The following is a 15,790-nucleotide window of genomic DNA, read 5'->3' as shown; positions in this document are numbered from 1 at the left end:
CGTCAGCGGCGGGGCCCGTTTTGCCAACGCCGAAAGCTTAGTGTGGCCGTGAGAGGCGCCGGGCCCGCTGCGGCGACCTGAGCCGGTTGCGCGGGGGGAGGAGACAGCGCCGCCTACCCCGACCGGCGATCGCGCCGCCCGTCGCCCGTCGAGACGCGGGGTCTCACCTTGCGCCACCGGGAAGGAGGAAGCGGGGCGCCCGCGACGGCGGAGCAGCCTGCGAGGAGCCCGGGTGGCGCTGGCCTCCCCGCGCCCCGGGACTCATCGCTGCCCTGGAGGGACAAAACCAGCAGCTCTCCACCCACGAAACGGCCGAATTCGGAGCAGCGACGAGGAGCGGCCGCTGGGAAACAGCCCCCGGAGCCGAAACCGCCCTTCCTGAGCATTCAGGGCTCCTGTGCCGGGGACCCCCTTCCTTCGACCGGGGGGCGACCTCAGGACGTGGGGTGCTGAGCGACCTTCCGCCACGCAACCGCGTTCCCGCGGGGCTCCTGCGTGCTCGTTCCCACCGCTCTAGTCCAGCGTCACGGCGTTCTGGAATGGGAGCCCGAGGCCCAGAAGCAGCCCTGATGGCTGGTTGGGGCCTCCCTTGTAACAAACGCGTCTCTCCCGCAGGGTGTTGCCATGGAGGATGCTGGGGTCAGGGGAGTTTGGGCGCTGCTGCGAACCTCCCTCCCAAGACTCGGGGAACCTGCCTGAGACACAGCTGCTCTGTTGGGCGTTGCAGGGCAGCGCAACGGCCTGCTCAGGGGTCAGCGTGCAGCCGGGCCTCCTCCACCCCGCCTCCGCCTGCTGCCAGGCCCTGCCCCAGAGATCTGGTGCTGGCCCGCCTTGGCCAATCGTGTAAATGGACAGCTGTGTGGCCCTGGCTTCTGCTTCCTGCAGGCAGCATGTTTCCTGGGTCACGGGCCCGGCCCCCTTCAGACATGAATAGCACTGTCTGCTGTGGACGCTCCACTAGGTCCAGTCCACCCATGTGGACACTTGGTTGGTGCCGCTTTTTGGTTACCATGCCTGAGGCGGTGCACCCTTCCCTGCTGGGTGTGGTCAGGCAGCTGCGGCCACAGGAGGCACAGGAACCTCATGGCTGTGGCCGGTGTAGCACTGGACAGGAAACTGAGGCTTCCCCGGAAGGTCAGGCACACATGAGGATGGCCACCGTGGGCAGCAGTCGCCCCGCTGAATAGTCAGGTGCACACTGGTCACCATTCAGTACAGGACGGTCAGCTGGTATGTGTGGTGTGCGTGGTCACAGCTGGCCAGGTGGGTGATCCCGGTTTGTGGAGTCGGTGGAGGTGTCAGGATGGCTTGACTTAGCACCAGAGGCAAACTTCAGTGGTGACACGTAGGCAGGGTCCTAGGCATAGCAAAGTGCCTGGAGCCCCATGCACAGCCAGGGACCCGGTTTTGTTGGCAAGGGCCAAGAGGGCAGGTCAGGCATCTCTGGGTTTAGGGGAGTCTGGTGGAAGTGTTGCCAGGGGGTGGGGGTGGGGGCGTGCCAGCAGGCAGGAACAGATGGGTCTGTCCCTGGGCTTTACCACCAGCCTGTTGTGGCAGCCGCTTCAGAGCCTTTTATTACCACTGTGAACTTCCTGGATTGTGGAATGGGCCAATCATGTGTGTGCTATGAGATGATTGGTGATAAATGGTCCAATCAGCCACAGGATTGAAAAGTGGGCCAATCAGATGTGTGGGAGGGGCTCCCTGAGAAACTATATAAGTCAGGTCTTAGCCTGAGAGCAGACAACTGTGCCCCCTAGAGAAATGGAAAGGGTTCTGGCTGTCCTATGGCCAGCCAGCTGGGGGGTGAGGAGCTGAAGCCTTGGCAGCCAGGGGAGGCCTTGGCAGCCCCCGGCCTCAGCCTCTCCCCCACCCCAGTAAGGTTGGCTTAAAGAGCTGCTGTTGGTATCATCCAGCCTCTCATGGGGAGCTGTGGACACTGGGTGTCCTGATGCCGCCTCTTGGGGACCAGCAGTGACCATCACACCTGCCTGCTCTGTCCACACTCCTGGTGACCAACAGTGACCATGACTGGCGCCATCTAGGTGAGGCGGCCACCACGTGTGGCCGCAGTAAACTTTGTCTCCCTGTTTGTGAACTAGACCCTAAGGTGGCTATTCCTGGAGCCCAGGGCTACTTGCAATTATGTGTGCAGGGAGACTCCCAGACAGACCCATCTTCCTGCCCTGTTGTCCTGTCTGCCCCTATTTCAGATGAACCTGATAGTCTACACCGCTGGGCATTAACCCTCAGTGGTGTTCTGTTTTGTCTATTTGTGTGGTTTTCCTTTTTTAAGACTTTTCTACCTCCACAGTGGGATCTTGTTGGCCTGCAGTGAATCTCTGGCTGGGCTGGGCACATGGAATAGAAGAACCTTGTCAAGAACCAAGTCGAGGAAGACTCAGGTATTCATAGCACCTATGAAGGTGACCAGGCCAGGCAGTAGTTGTTGGGAATCTCCCTGAGCCAGCCCAAAGACAGCGCCTGTGGGGCATGCTGGTCCACAGTTGAGTGAGTTCCAGGGCGGAACTCTGGAGGCCAGTGACTGACCTCACACTGGGGCCCCAAGTCAGCACCCCCAACATTCTGTCAGGAGCAGAGCCCCTTGGCTCTCGAGACCTGGTACCACGGGGCTGACTTTGCTTTCAGCCCCATGGCGGCCGCCCGCCGTGCTGCGAGGGACCAGGCCACACCAATACTCCCCCTCTTGCTCTTGCTCCTGACGGAGAGTCCCTTCTGCCTTTGCTTGCTCAAGGCAGGTGCGTGTAGAACACAGGTCACTGGCTTTGTGGGGAGATCAACTGTGAGTGTCCACTTGCTTGGGGGAGTAAAAAGGGGCGGTTACCTCTCATTGCTGCCCGTTTCCTTTTAAGGCCAGAAGCAGCCTCTGTTGCCCATAAACACCCATCACCACTCCAGGGAGACCACCCAGGACCAGCTCTCCTCCCTGGAGACCACCCAGGAACAGCTCTCCTCCCTGGAGTCCACCACTCAGGACCAGTTCTCCTCCATGGAGACTACCACCCAGGACCAGCTCTCCTCCACTGAGTCTACCACCCAGGCCCAGCTCTCCTCCACTGAGTCTACCACCCAGGCCCAGCTCTCCTCCACAGAGTCCAGCACCGAGCCCCAGCTCTCTTCCACAGAGTCCAGCACCGAGGCCCAGTTCTCCTCCACAGATTCCAGCTCCCAGGCCCAGCTCTCCTCCGTGGAGTCCACCACCCAGGCCCAGCTCTCCTCTGTGGAGTCCACCACCCAGGCCCAGCTCTCCTCCGAGGAGTCCACCACCCAGGCCCAGCAATCCTCTGAAGAGAGCAGCACCCATGCTCCGCGCCCCTCGGAGACCAGGATCCTTTGGAACCAAGACACTTTCCCAGGACCCAGAGGTGGGTTGTTATGCCAGGCAGGCTCCCAGGTCCACTGCCCCAACGTGCTTTGCTCCTATTTGTCAGGAACAGACATGCATGTCGGGCAGGTGTGGTCTGGACAAGAGGCCTGTCCTGTGAGCTTGCTGCTCTGGGCGGCTGTCCCACCATTGACACCCCCCTGACCCCCCGTCTAGGGCTGGGGACCTGCTATGTGACTCACTCACCCTGTGTCCTGTGCTGTGCGTCCTGAGCCCCGGCCACTCAGAGACAGATGTCCGTGGGGACAGTGGCGACTGTGTCCCAGTGGGCTGTGAGGGTTACCCCGCTGGCGTGACAGCAAGACCTGCCAGGACCAGGCACGCCTTAGGACCCTGAGTGACCCTTGTTTGTGGAGGGGAAGGATGACTGTGACAGGCCCGCCTGGCCAGGCCTGCAGTAAGCGAGGTCCCCTGTGGAAAGCCAAGACCAGCCCTCAGGCCCTCCGAGAGCTGCCCTCTTCTCCTTCACACACAGGAGCATAGGGCCTTAAGCAGCTTCGAGGGCCTTCCGGCCTTCTCCCGAGCCTTGGCCGTGCTCTCCGCGATCCCCGCAGCCGGTTTACAGCTCGTGTGCCAAGACTGTCGCCCACGTCCTTTCTCTCAGTATTACATTATGAAAATTTGGGAACAAACAGAAAAGCAGAATTACAGAGGCGACTGACGCCCCACTCACACGCACCCTTCCACCGAGCCCAAGTTCAGCTGCGAGCGCGTCCCCCAGGCATGAGGGAGGGGCTCATGCATGCTGCTCTGTTTTGTAATTGTGTTTTTGCCATCGAGGTCATGTTGCCTTACAACACCGTATAGGAAGCGTCGTCCCCACCCCACAGGCCGGCTCCACTGTCTGCTGGCCTGCCTCCCTCCCCTTTCCCACCCCACCGTCCCCTCTGGCAGGCGGTCCTGTTCTGTCTTCACAAACAACACTACTGTTTTTTTCTTGATTTAAGGTAGCAAGAAGTCTGTCCCGGCGCGGCCTGCCCTCCGTAATGGCAACGTTTTCATGGGGCATGGCCAGAGTCTGCACAGGGAGTCCTGGCGTGAAGGTGCGTGGATGGGTCACACTCCTGGGCCTCAGGGCTCCAGGTGGCAAGCCAGTGCAGCCGGCAGGCCCTGCCTGTGGTCCGGAGGGGCTGCGTCCCAGAGCAGGAGACGAGTGATGAGGGATTACTAGGTGGTGCGGCCGAGTTTCCTTGCTCTCTCGAGTTGTGCCTGTTTTAGGGTGTTCCTGAGCTCCATTCCCCTTGAGGATAAACGAGGCTGTTCACTGAGAGCAACAGCTGACAGAGCTTGACTCCTTTGCTTTCCATTTGTAGCACTGATTCCACACAGACCTGGTCTGGTTCAAGTGATTTTCGTCGCCTGTGTGGTCTTCAGCGTCGCCCTGATGGCCGGGCTCATCGTTTCCTTTGTGATGTAGTAAGTGAACCTTCTGTAAGTAGATTGAACATCAACCGGGGTATCGTTCAATGGTGAAAATGACAGTCCTAACGGTCACTAAATTATTTTGCTCGTGAATTTTCAGACCAGTGCTTTTTAGAACATGGATCATATCATGCCGGGTCATGACATAAGTGAAAAAACAACAGAACAGTAGAGGATATAGCTTAGTGGAACATGAAATACCAGAAAGCGTGACATGTGAGGTAAATGGTAACTTTCAAGCCTCAGAGGCAGACACGGCTGCCAGGCGCTGGCGTCCCCCCACGTGTTCTCCAGCGAACCTGCCTCGCGTCCCAAGTGATGACTCTCGTTTTCATTAGAGATTGTTATGCGTAGGCCGTCTGTGGTGGAAGGAGCGTGTGGAAGAAGCTCCATCTTGTTCGCTGCAGTTTGTGGTCACGCTCTTTCGAGTGGCATGATTGTCTCCAGATGGGCCTCAGACCACAGCGGGCCAGGCTGGGACACGCTGGTCCCTGAGAGGAGCCCCTGGCGGAGTTCTGCTCCAGGACCCACCCCAGGGTTCTGTCAGTCGAAACAGCTTGAGGAAGCACTAAATTATTTGCTCTGTGAGAACTGGGTGTGAACAGGAGGACTCTAGTGTTTGGGATGTTTTTAACACAGCCATTTTCGGATCACCCTCGAGTATGTCAAAATAAAGCACAGTGGGATGAAAGGTAAAATGCAGACATTTTGCTAATGAGCCGTGTAAACCCAGATGTTTGGTTCTGGGGTCACCTAGCGTGGAGCTCATTTAACTAACTCAACTTCTGCAACTGATTTCAGTTTATTTCTTTAGCATAGAAAAAGATTTCTTAAAGGTTACTGGAAGTTGATTTTTCTTTTGTTTCATGGGATGACGTTGGCCTACAACCGGTACGTGATTAGGGAGCAGGTCCGCGTCGCGGAGGCAAGCGGGGCACCCCACCCCACCACCAACGCCCGCTGTCTCGGACACGGGGCCCCTGCCCGGCCCTCCTCCCCTCCGCCCTGCAGTCACTTTTCAAGTTTGTTTTGATTTAGTTTTGTCAATTCCTTTGCTTGTTTTTCTCTCTCGACATTGTTTTTTTGTAAGTTATTTATTTACGCATACATGAATTAGGTTACAGGCCAGAGGTGCGAGGGTGAGGATTCACCAAAGTGGGGAGCAGAACAGGCAGATCCACTGCTGAGGGGGGGAATGGGGAGACAGGAGGGGCCCACTGGGCCCTGGGGTCACCTCCCTGGCTGGGGATTGAGCCTGTGCGGCTCCTGTCTCCCCACTGCCCCTCAGCAGGGCTCAGTGGATCCGCCTGTTGCTCCCCACTCTGTCCCTGGGGAGTCCTCTCACCTCCTGCACCCCCAGCTCTTGCATGCATCCATCAATCATTTTTTTTTTTAAAGATTTATTTGTGCATACAGAACTGGGGTACAGGCCAGAGGCTCAGGGGCGGTGAGAGGCTTCACCCGAGACAGAGTGGGGAACAGAACAGGTAGATCGATGAAGTACACTGCTGAGGGGAGCAGCGGGTGGGTCAGGAGAGGTCTGCCGCGCCCTGTGGTCACCTCCGGGGCAGGCGGGGATCGAACTCATGCGGAAGCGGCTTTAGCTTCTCAGTGCTGTGCTGTAACCCGCTGCGCCACCAGGGAGGGCCCATCAATCATTTTTAAAAAAGCTCGTTACTGGATTTGGAGTTTTAGGTCACTAACTCAGGTTTTATATTCAGTGCCGGTGCCTCACTCAACCCTGGTTTTGGCACCAATCCATTCGCAGCATTCTCTCTCTCTGCCATCAGCATACATTTGAGGTGTGTGATTATTTGGGCTGAGAAGTCTATTTGTGCTTCCCTATTTGTGTCCCCCCAACTAGTGACCCCATTTTAGATAGTCATGTGACTGTTAAGTCATGACTCATGGTGAAAGCAGCGCTCTATCATCCTGCAGTCGACTGTCACAAGCTGAGGAAAGACAGCAACTGGCATTGCTTTATAAGAACATCAGGATACCATTACTGGAGGACGAAGAGGTGTACTCTGAGGAGGACAGCCAGGACGAGTCGACCTACCTGCTGCCAGAGAACGAGAAGGAACTGGAGAATTTCATCCATTCAGGTAGAGCCCGGACTAGTTTCTCTCGTTAGATCCAAAGTCCCACGAAGGTGGAGCTGGGAATCATGGCTTTCTATTAAAAACTTTAAACTAACATCAGTTTATAACCTATAAGCTCCAGGTGTGTACAGTATTAGAGTTGGACACAACTGTTCCGTTTTCAAAGGCCAAAAAAAAACCTAAGTGGCAGTTGATGGAGTTTGGCGTAAGAAGAAAAATGTTTTTGGGCACACCTACAAAAAAGTAGCTTTTAAAAAACTTTTTAAAATTCATGTGTACAGGAGCTGGGGTGCAGGCCAGAGGTGCAGGGTGAGAGGACGCCCCAGAGAGCGGGGAGCAGAAAAGCGGATCCCCTGAAGCCCAGTGCTGAGGGGGTGGCGGGAGGCAGGAGGGCTCTGCTGCGCGCCCTGCGTCACCCCCTGGCCGGGGTGGCTCAGGCCGCAGTGGCTGTGATAGCTCCATAGTGCCGAGACTCACCCTGCGCCCCAGGGAGGCACTTCTCATGAAGTTACACCGAGTGGCAAATCCTGGCTCATCGCTTGGTTCCTTTTGCAGGGAAGATGCAAAGCTGGAAAACTAAGTTTGGCCAACACACGCTTCGCAGACATTCCCCATAAACATACTTGTCAGCTAACATACTGTTCACAGTTGGCACACGGGCAGGCAGGTGTCCCACCCCCACTGGCTGCCTCCGTCTAATGCGGCGTTGGGGGTTACTGCCACCTGCTGACCACACCTGCAAATGCTTGGGGAGCTGTAGGTGCGTGTTGAAGCCCCCTCTGGTATGAGCTGAGATTCTTGGATACCCATTCAAAAATTCTAGAGCACACATATGTAGTGTGCTTGTTTCAGTCAACGCCTGAATCAGCAGTCTCCTCTGAGCCCCAGACATGGACAGTCAGAAAGAGGCTGAATGGTCAAGTGCAGAAGAGAGCTTACCACGGGCAGAGAGATGGCCCTCGATACCCGCCAGGAGACTCTGCACGGTCTTCTATGTTGGTTTCTAACTTCTCTACATTCTTTTTTTGACCACTGGGGCTTTATCCCATTTGAATACAGTGGGGAACTTTAAAATTCAGTTTTTACCATCCTTATCTGATAAGTAACACCATTATATCCTGAAAATTATTTCCCCACACTTCCCCGTCTTCTTTCTCCATTTCTAATTTCATTAGTATCTCAGTAACATTATGTACACATTTTAAGTTATTAGATCGAAAAGGAAAAAATATATAGAAAACAAGAGAAAGAAAGAGGTGAAGATAGCCAGCGATGACGCGCTGGACAACGCCATGTACAGCCCCTAGGACTCAGGACCTGTGGCCACGGCAAAGGGGACGCAGGCAGTGCCGGCCGGGTGCGGAGGGAACGGTGGCCAGCTGATGGACAACTGAGGAGATGGACTTGCTTAATCCCGAGAATCCCTGCGCGAGGGCAGGGTAGAGCGCGCGGGACATAAGCGATAAAATAAAGCGAGACTTGTTCCTGTTGGCCAAAGGCGGCGGTGAGCAAAATCGAGTTTATTAAAGGGTCTGGAGTGGAGGCTGGACCCGAGTGGCCCCTTTCTGAGCACCACCAGGCCCGGACTCTGTGATTTCGGGGATTTCTGCAGTTACAGGGTAAAGGGCGGCTCCCCGCCCGCCTGAGGTAGGGACCTTCCTCTCGCGGGTACTGCACTGAGCAGAACGGGGGGCTGTTAGGACTTCACTCCAGTTAGAGCCCTGTTTCCCGGGAGTGGGGGTCTGTGTGACGCTGTGACCCTTGCCTTCCGTGATGCTCCAGGCAGCGTCTGCTCAGGGACTGCGCTTACTGGGAAGGGCTGCAGGACGGCCAGCTCGCTGCGGCTGTGGCGCCGCGCGCGGCCAGCCGAGGGCGCTGTCTGCACTCGCTGCGTTCTGCGCCCCAGCTGCCCTAGGTCCCTCTGACTTCACTGCAAGACAGAAAACCCGACTTCCTGAGTGTCTGGGGACACTCTTTCCTTCCAGACTCACCTGTCCTGTCCCTCTCCTGTAGGCCCCAAATGACCCCTCAGGGGCAGTGGCCTCGATGATCTGGCAGCGTTTCCAAGCCGGCGTTTCCCGCCGCCGTCCTGGGCCCGTCTCCTCTTCCCGGAGGCGGCAGCGACTGGGCCGACGCTGGCAGCAGTTCCAGACTCTGTCCTGCTAGAGGGGCTGGGGCAGAGGGGGCGGGCGGGTGTGGGGCCCCTTCTTGGCAGCATTCTCAGGCCCCGTGGGCTCCACTCTGATTTTTCTTACAGTTCTAAAAGTCAGATTAGGGGACAGCGAGAGACGCCTGCAGTCAGGGGTGGGCAGAGCTGCAGACGGCTTCATAAGGGGGAAAGGCCTGTAAGGAGGTTTCCTTTTGACTTTGAAACTTAGCGAAATAGAGATTTCTAAGTATAGTCACGTCACTGGTTGTTCCGCAGCATCCACTGGGGCTGCGCCACGCTGGGATAATACCTGCTTGGGTCTGCTGTCCACGGAAGCATCCGAGGGCTTCTGGGCTTCACAGGCTAATGCCCCTGTCTCCAGGTTCCCTTGGGGCTGGGGCACAGCACCCAGACATCTGCATGCGGCCTCTTTAGGAGGTTGGGGTGGAGGGACCCTCCTGGAGGCCTTGGAACAACCTTGGGCAGTGGGCACTGTGGTCTGGGCAGTGCTGTGGCCCTGCCAGCCCCTTCCTGTCTGGGCTGGCCCGGGGCTGGGTGCTGTCTAGGGGCAGAATGAAGGGTATGTGGGTTTCCCACACCCACCTGCTCTGCCGCATCAAGACAAACATACTCTCAGTGCATGAAGTCTTTACTAGAAAAGCCTCATACAGTGTGCAATGAACAGAAGGGAAACAAGTTACAGCAGCTTCCCATGAAGCATCCCAAGTTGCCCCTCCCTTCGTGGGTAAATGCCCCGCCAAACAGGCTTGGCCCAGGGAAAGGCCACTGAGGCCTGAGCTCTTGCCACATGTCTAAGGCACCTTCTGGTGGGGCCTACAGAAGAGGGACAGGACAGGTGAGTCTGGAAGGAAAGGAACAAAATACCCAAGATAAAGGCCGCCACTGTCACCTCCCCACGGGTCTCTCAGCCACGTCTCTCTCTCTCTCCCAAGTGTCTCCTTCCATGTTTCCCAAGTTGCCGGTGCAAGCCCAAGGCCAGCCATCCAGCAAGGTTTCTTCATATCTCTCTGCTCCAGGGCTCCTCCTGGTCATCTTGCCTCTGCCCCAAGTCCTTTCCCCCAGTCTTTCCTAGCTTCACACTGCTCAGATCCACCCTTAATGGATGGAGCGGGAACCTAGCAGCTCCTCGTTCTATGGACATCAGCTACAGGCCCCCACAGGCCCCTCCCAGGGCGATGGGATGAACCGGGGGTGGCGCGGGAGGCTGTGATGTCTCTGACACTGATGGGGTGTAAAACTTCTGCCACAGACGTCCTACGTCTGCATGTGCTATCTGACAGGGTGCAGCCACCTTCTCTAGTGTGAGTTCTCGTGTACACGAAGTGCAGAACTTTGGCTAAAAGTTTTCCCACACACATCACACTTATAAGGCCTTTCTCTCGTGTGAACTCTCCAGTGTCGAATGAGGGCTGATCTATGGGTGTAAGTCTTCCCGCATTCACCACACTCAAAGGGCCTTTCTCCCGTGTGAACTCTCTCATGAGAGTGGAGCCCAGAGCTACAGATAAAAGACTTCCCACATTCACCACACTTATAAGGCCTTTCTCCAGTGTGAATTCTCTTGTGTCGAATGAATGTTGACCTCTGGGTGTAAGTCTTCCCACATTCACCACACTCAAAGGGCCTTTCTCCTGTGTGAACTCTCTGATGAGCGTGGAGCCCGGAGCTACAAGTAAAAGACTTCCCACATTCACCACACTTATAAAACCTGTCTCCAGTGTGAAGTCTCTGGTGTTTAGAAAGGGAAGATTTATCGCTAAATGATTTTCCACATTGAGTACAACCATAGGGCCTTTCTCCTGTGTGAACTCTTTGGTGTTTATAAAATGAAGAACTATCCCTAAAGAATTTCCCACATTCACTGCAGCCATAAGGTCTTTCTCCTGTATGAATTCTCTGGTGATACAGGAGTCCGGAGCTACGTGTGAAAGATTTCCCACATTCACTACACTCATAAGACATTTCTCCAGTATGAAGTTTCTGGTGTTGCGAAAGGGAATATTTATGGCTAAAGAGTTTTCCACACTCAGTACAATCATAAGGCCTTTCTCTAGTGTGATGTGTCTGGTGTTTATTGAATTGGGATTTATCCCTAAAGGATTTCCCACATTCACCACAGTCATAAGGTTTTTCTCCTGTGTGAACTCTCTGGTGGTCACGAAGTTTGGAGCTAGAGGCAAAAGATTTCCCACACTCACTGCACTCATACGGCCTTTCCCCCGTGTGCACTCTCTGGTGTGTCAGAAGATGGCCCCCTCGTTTAAATGACCTCCCACATTCAGCACAGTCATAAGGCCTTTCTCCCGTGTGAACTCTCTGATGATAACGAAGTTTAGAGCTAGAGGTAAAAGATTTCCCACACTGTCTGCACTCATATGGCCTTTCCCCCGTGTGGACTCTGTGGTGGATGATGAGTTCATTTCTTCTGGTGAAGGCCTTCCCACACTCACTGCAACAGTAAGGCCTTTCTCCTGTGTGAACTCGCACGTGTCGGTTGAGTGTCGATCTCTGGGTGTAAGACTTTCCACATTCACTACACGCAAATGGCCTTTCTCCCGTGTGAATTCGCCAGTGCTCCGTGAGGGATGAGCTCTGAGTAAAACATTTCCCACACTCGCTACACTTGTAAGGCCTTTCTCCCGTGTGAATTCTCTGATGAGTAAGGAGAGTGGAGCTGCAGGTAAAAGATTTCCTACATTCGCTGCACTCGTATGTCCTTTCTCCAGAATGAAGTCTCTGGTGGGAAAGGAAAGATTTGCGGCTAAGAAATTTCCCACAGTCAGTGCACTCGAGCTTCTCTACAGCGTGAGCTCTGGGGTGCTGACTGAGCTGGGAGCCATCGCTGAAGGATTTCTCACACTCACTGCACTTATCAGGCCTTTCTCCTGTGGCAATTCTTTTATGATAATGGAGGCTGGAGACGGACTTTAAAGATGTTCCACAGTCAGTGCACTCAGCAGACCTTTTCCTACAACGAGTGACCTGATGCTGCACGAGGGAAGACTGACGGCCGAAGGACTTCCCGCACTCACTGCACGCGTAAGGCCTTTCTGCCGCATGAACCCTCTGGTGGAGAATGAGTACTGAGCTGTGTGTAAACGATGTCCCACACGCGCTGCACCTAAAGGGCCTTTCTCCTCGGTGCACTCTCTGGTGCAGAGTAAGTACTGACTTATTGGCAAATGCTTTGCTGCATGTACTGCACTTGTAAGGTCTTTTCCTGCCGTGAATTCCCCAGTGTAGAAACAAGTAAAATTTTTGTCTGAATGAAGCTCCACACTGTGTGCACCCATAACACCGTCCCCCGTCACGAGCTGTGCGCTGCAGGATAAGCGTGGATTTGCGGCCAACAGCTCGTGCACATTCACTGCACAAAAAATTTGCTCCAGCCTGACTTCTCCAAGGACTGATAAAGACAAACTTCCAGTTAACAGACCTCCCACACTGGCCGCACCTGCGGCGCCTTCTCACTGTGCGAGTGCTTTGATGGTGACGAAGGGCTGTGGTTTGCTTAAAAGACCTGTCACATTCAGCAAGCACACGGAACCTTTCACGAGTGTGGACTCTCTGGTGAATGAGAAGTGAGACCTCACGTCTGAACGTCTCCCCGCAGTCACGGCACACAAAATACTGTTTTCCCGCGTGGACACCCTGATCTGGAGTGAGTGTGTGTGTGGGAATGAGAGCTGGTGTGTGCAGTCGCCAGATGTTGTGAGCAGTCTTGACTTGGACCGCCACCCCACACTCAGAGGTGCCATCTGGCCTAGCGGGAGCGGCCTGTTGCTGCAGATGCCCTACAGAGGCCCAGGAGCCACTCCCAACCTCCCCGCAGGTAACGGGCTCCCGCGACTCGCTGGTGCTGCAGCTCTTCACAAGCCAGGCCCTCTCCACATGGCTTCTGAGGGGATCCTCTCCCATGGGCTGTGTGTGGTGCTTCTGGAGACCGGGCCTGAAAGGGAAGTGTCCCGTACCAGCCCCACACCTCAACAGCTTCAAGCTGTGCTGTGTTCCCCCCTCCTCAGTCAAGTGGGAAAGGCGTCTCAACACCGGGCCACATATCTCGCAGGGGTGGGTCTTCTGGGAAGGAGGCACCGCCTTGGGAGAGTGGGGCTGAGACTCGCCTGTAGAAACGCACTGCTCCAAGGTGGGCGCCGCAGCCTCTGTGCCACAGCAGCAACCTGAACACAAAGAAACTCTCGTGAAGGCCGCGTGACTTTGTAGGGCACAGGAAATACCATCACAAGCGTGCATCACGCCTGCGAGATGCTTTCCTAGATCAGGGAGATGGGCTCTGGCTGGGATTCCGGGGTCCCCAGGGCTGCAGAGGCGGAAACACGAAGCAGAAAGGGAGGATCTAAGACTCCACCTTTCATTCACTGAAAGGCCGGCTTAGTTTTGCAGCAGGTTCTTTTCTTCAGGGCAAACCGTTATCACAAACAGGCAAAGCATCAAGGCCTTGGACCATCCCGTGCCTAAAGCTTAAGACACTCTCAGGCCACCAGTACCACGCCCCGGCCTCCTTCCTGTGGCTGCTCCCTGGCACCCGTGCGACAAACACCAGTGCAGTCCCAACAGGAGCCCAGAGTGTTGTCATCAGCCCCTGCCAACAATGACACCACACTCTCCCCGAGCCTTGAGGGCCCCTACAGTGTCCCCTGGTCTGACCCCAGCTGGAGAGCCACGGTCAGGAAGCCACACACCAAGGCAGCATCAAGCCCCACAGGGAAGAGAAGCTTTTCCATCAACAAAACTGGTCCATAAAGACTGAAAGAGGTAACTGCTCCACCACATCCACAGAGCTGAGAGCAGTAAACAAGTAAACAGCACCAACAAAGGAACGCAGTGATTGTCTCATACTTCACCCCAAGAAATGAGACCTGGGAACTGTTGGAAAAACAGTGCAAAATAACTGTTTTGAGGAAGTTCAGTAATATACTACAAAACAGACAGAACACACACAAAAATCAGGAAACTACAGAAACAAAATGAGTAGATTAAAGACAGAATGAAAAAAAAAAGACGGGAATTCCTGAGTTGAAGAATGTACTGTACAAAAAGAAAAACCCAAGAAAGCATCATCAGTGGACTTCATCAAGTGGGGAGAACAGAACAGGAGGCCCGACAGTCTGCAGTCACCACAACTGTCCGGAAACCTCCCAAGCAATCTTTGTCAAGACCAAAGCTGGCAGCGTCACCGCTACGGTGACCGCAGCAGCATGGCACCGACACAACGCAGACACTCGGAGCCAACGGGACAAAGCAGCGAACACAGACACGGCAGCGCCAGCCAAGGGCACTCTGAAAGGCCTCCAGGGACAAAGGTGGGCGGGCGGTCTCCAGCGAGGGGTGGCCGCAAAGTCATCCACGTGGAAGAATCACTCTGGACCCCAACACCGCTCACAAAAGTGAAGGCGGAAGATGAACGGCAGGTGTGAGGCTCACAAACAGGAAAAGTCTTGAATAAGAGACCCACCCAATGGGCACGTTTTTGGGTGTAACCAAGGCAACAGCAAACGCCTAGAACTGGCCCAGAACAAAAAGCTTCTCACGAAAATCAGTAAAATGCGAAGGCAAGCTACAGTCCGGGAGACGGGCCTGTAACCCCGCAGCTGGTCAGGGGCCAACAGACACTGAAAACGCCCTTGCTCACGCCAGGAAAACGGAAGCGGAAGCCAAGGAGGGCGCCCACTACGGTGATGAACTTCATGACAAAGGTTTTCCGTGTTGGTGAGCATGTGAGGGAAAAGCCCCTGCACAAGGCTGCAGGAGTGCGAATTGCCAGAGTCTCCATGAGAAATTCTTCCTCAAAACGTTCAGAGTCCAATTACCGGGGAGCCGGCAGGCCGGCTTGGGAGAAGCGGTCAAGAACGCAACGGGACGTGAGCCCGCGGCGGCCGCACATCACCGCGCCTCAGCCGCCGCGGGCAGGCCCGGGAAGCAGCCCAGCGTGCCCGAGGGAGGGACAAGGACAGGCGGGCTGCTGAGCGGGCACCGGACGGGATGAAGCACCCACAGGAGGAGGCCGCCGGGGCAAGCCTGAAGGGCACGTGTCAGGGTCTAAGAGCCTGCGGGGGCTGCGCTTGTTTCACTATTGAGCAAAACGGAAAAGGAAAAGTAACAATGGGCGCCAGAGGCCGGTTCCGAAGCGGAAGGCCAGGCCGGCGCTGGGCACGTGGCAGGCGGCCTCCGCCGGCACCAGAAACGCGGTCAGGAGCGCGGCTCTGGGTCCTCGCAGATGAGGCCACCTGAGGTCACTGTGCGGCGCCGGCCGTGGCAGGCTGCTCCAAGCATGCTCGCACGCCGGCACGCCCACCATGACACACTGTGGCACCGGTGGGGGTGCGCCAGACACAGGTGGGAACGCCACAGAGCAAGGGGGGCGTTGGAGAAGACCCCCGACGGGGAGCCGGCGGGGGCCAGGCGCAGACTCGCGCTGCGGCTCGGGTGAGGGACGCGAGCAAAGCCGCCCAGGGCCCGGGCGCCGCTGCGGGGCTCCGGGAGGGGCGCGCACCCTGCCCCGCGGGGCTGCCTGGACGGCGGGGGGCGGGCCTCACCCAGCGAGGACAGCAGCGCCAGGTTCTCCAGCGTCACGTCGCGGTACAGGCGCCGCTGGGCGTCGTCGAGCAGCGCCCACTCCTCGCGGGAGAAGCGCAGGAGCACGTCCTCGGCCGTCACGCCGCCCTGCCACGG

The 15,790-nt window shown here is 56.2% G+C and overlaps 2 protein-coding genes across 2 annotated transcripts; one reads left to right on the top strand and one right to left on the bottom strand.

The window, feature by feature from the left end:
• The first annotated feature begins 1,977 nt into the window (after positions 1 to 1,977).
• On the top strand, positions 1,978 to 8,418 carry LOC105854611 (chromosome unknown open reading frame, human C19orf18). The gene is made up of 7 exons (XM_012734705.1): positions 1,978 to 2,045; positions 2,315 to 2,405; positions 2,874 to 3,386; positions 4,354 to 4,449; positions 4,720 to 4,822; positions 6,767 to 6,933; positions 8,137 to 8,418. The coding sequence occupies exons 3-7, from the start codon at positions 3,011 to 3,013 to the stop codon at positions 8,235 to 8,237; spliced, it is 843 nt and encodes a 280-aa protein (XP_012590159.1). The 5' UTR covers positions 1,978 to 2,045; positions 2,315 to 2,405; positions 2,874 to 3,010; the 3' UTR covers positions 8,238 to 8,418.
• LOC101623008 (zinc finger protein 11-like) lies at positions 8,419 to 13,312 on the bottom strand. Its single transcript, XM_012734682.1, has one exon. It carries the CDS (start codon positions 13,016 to 13,018, stop codon positions 10,397 to 10,399), a length of 2,622 nt encoding a protein of 873 aa, XP_012590136.1. The 5' UTR covers positions 13,019 to 13,312; the 3' UTR covers positions 8,419 to 10,396.
• Between the last annotated feature and the right edge of the window lie 2,478 nt (positions 13,313 to 15,790).

The sequence above is a fragment of the Condylura cristata genome, unplaced genomic scaffold (genome assembly GCF_000260355.1).
Source record: "Condylura cristata isolate star-nosed mole 26May11 unplaced genomic scaffold, ConCri1.0 scaffold00066, whole genome shotgun sequence".
NCBI classification, from domain to species: domain Eukaryota; kingdom Metazoa; phylum Chordata; class Mammalia; order Eulipotyphla; family Talpidae; genus Condylura; species Condylura cristata.
The sequence above is the reverse complement of the archived record's forward strand: the minus strand, read 5'-3'. Positions and strand labels throughout refer to the sequence as shown.

Bases quoted from the DNA above. Each gene is read 5' to 3' on its own strand.
- LOC101623008 (XM_012734682.1), bottom strand. From the start codon at position 13,018: ATGGGAGAGGATCCCCTCAGAAGCCATGTGGAGAGGGCCTGGCTTGTG.
- LOC105854611 (XM_012734705.1), top strand. From the start codon at position 3,011: ATGGAGACTACCACCCAGGACCAGCTCTCCTCCACTGAGTCTACCACC. The intron at 3,387-4,353 runs GTGGGTTGTTAT...TCTTGATTTAAG, and splicing joins CACTTTCCCAGGACCCAGAG to GTAGCAAGAAGTCTGTCCCG. The intron at 4,450-4,719 runs GTGCGTGGATGG...TTCCATTTGTAG, and splicing joins CAGGGAGTCCTGGCGTGAAG to CACTGATTCCACACAGACCT.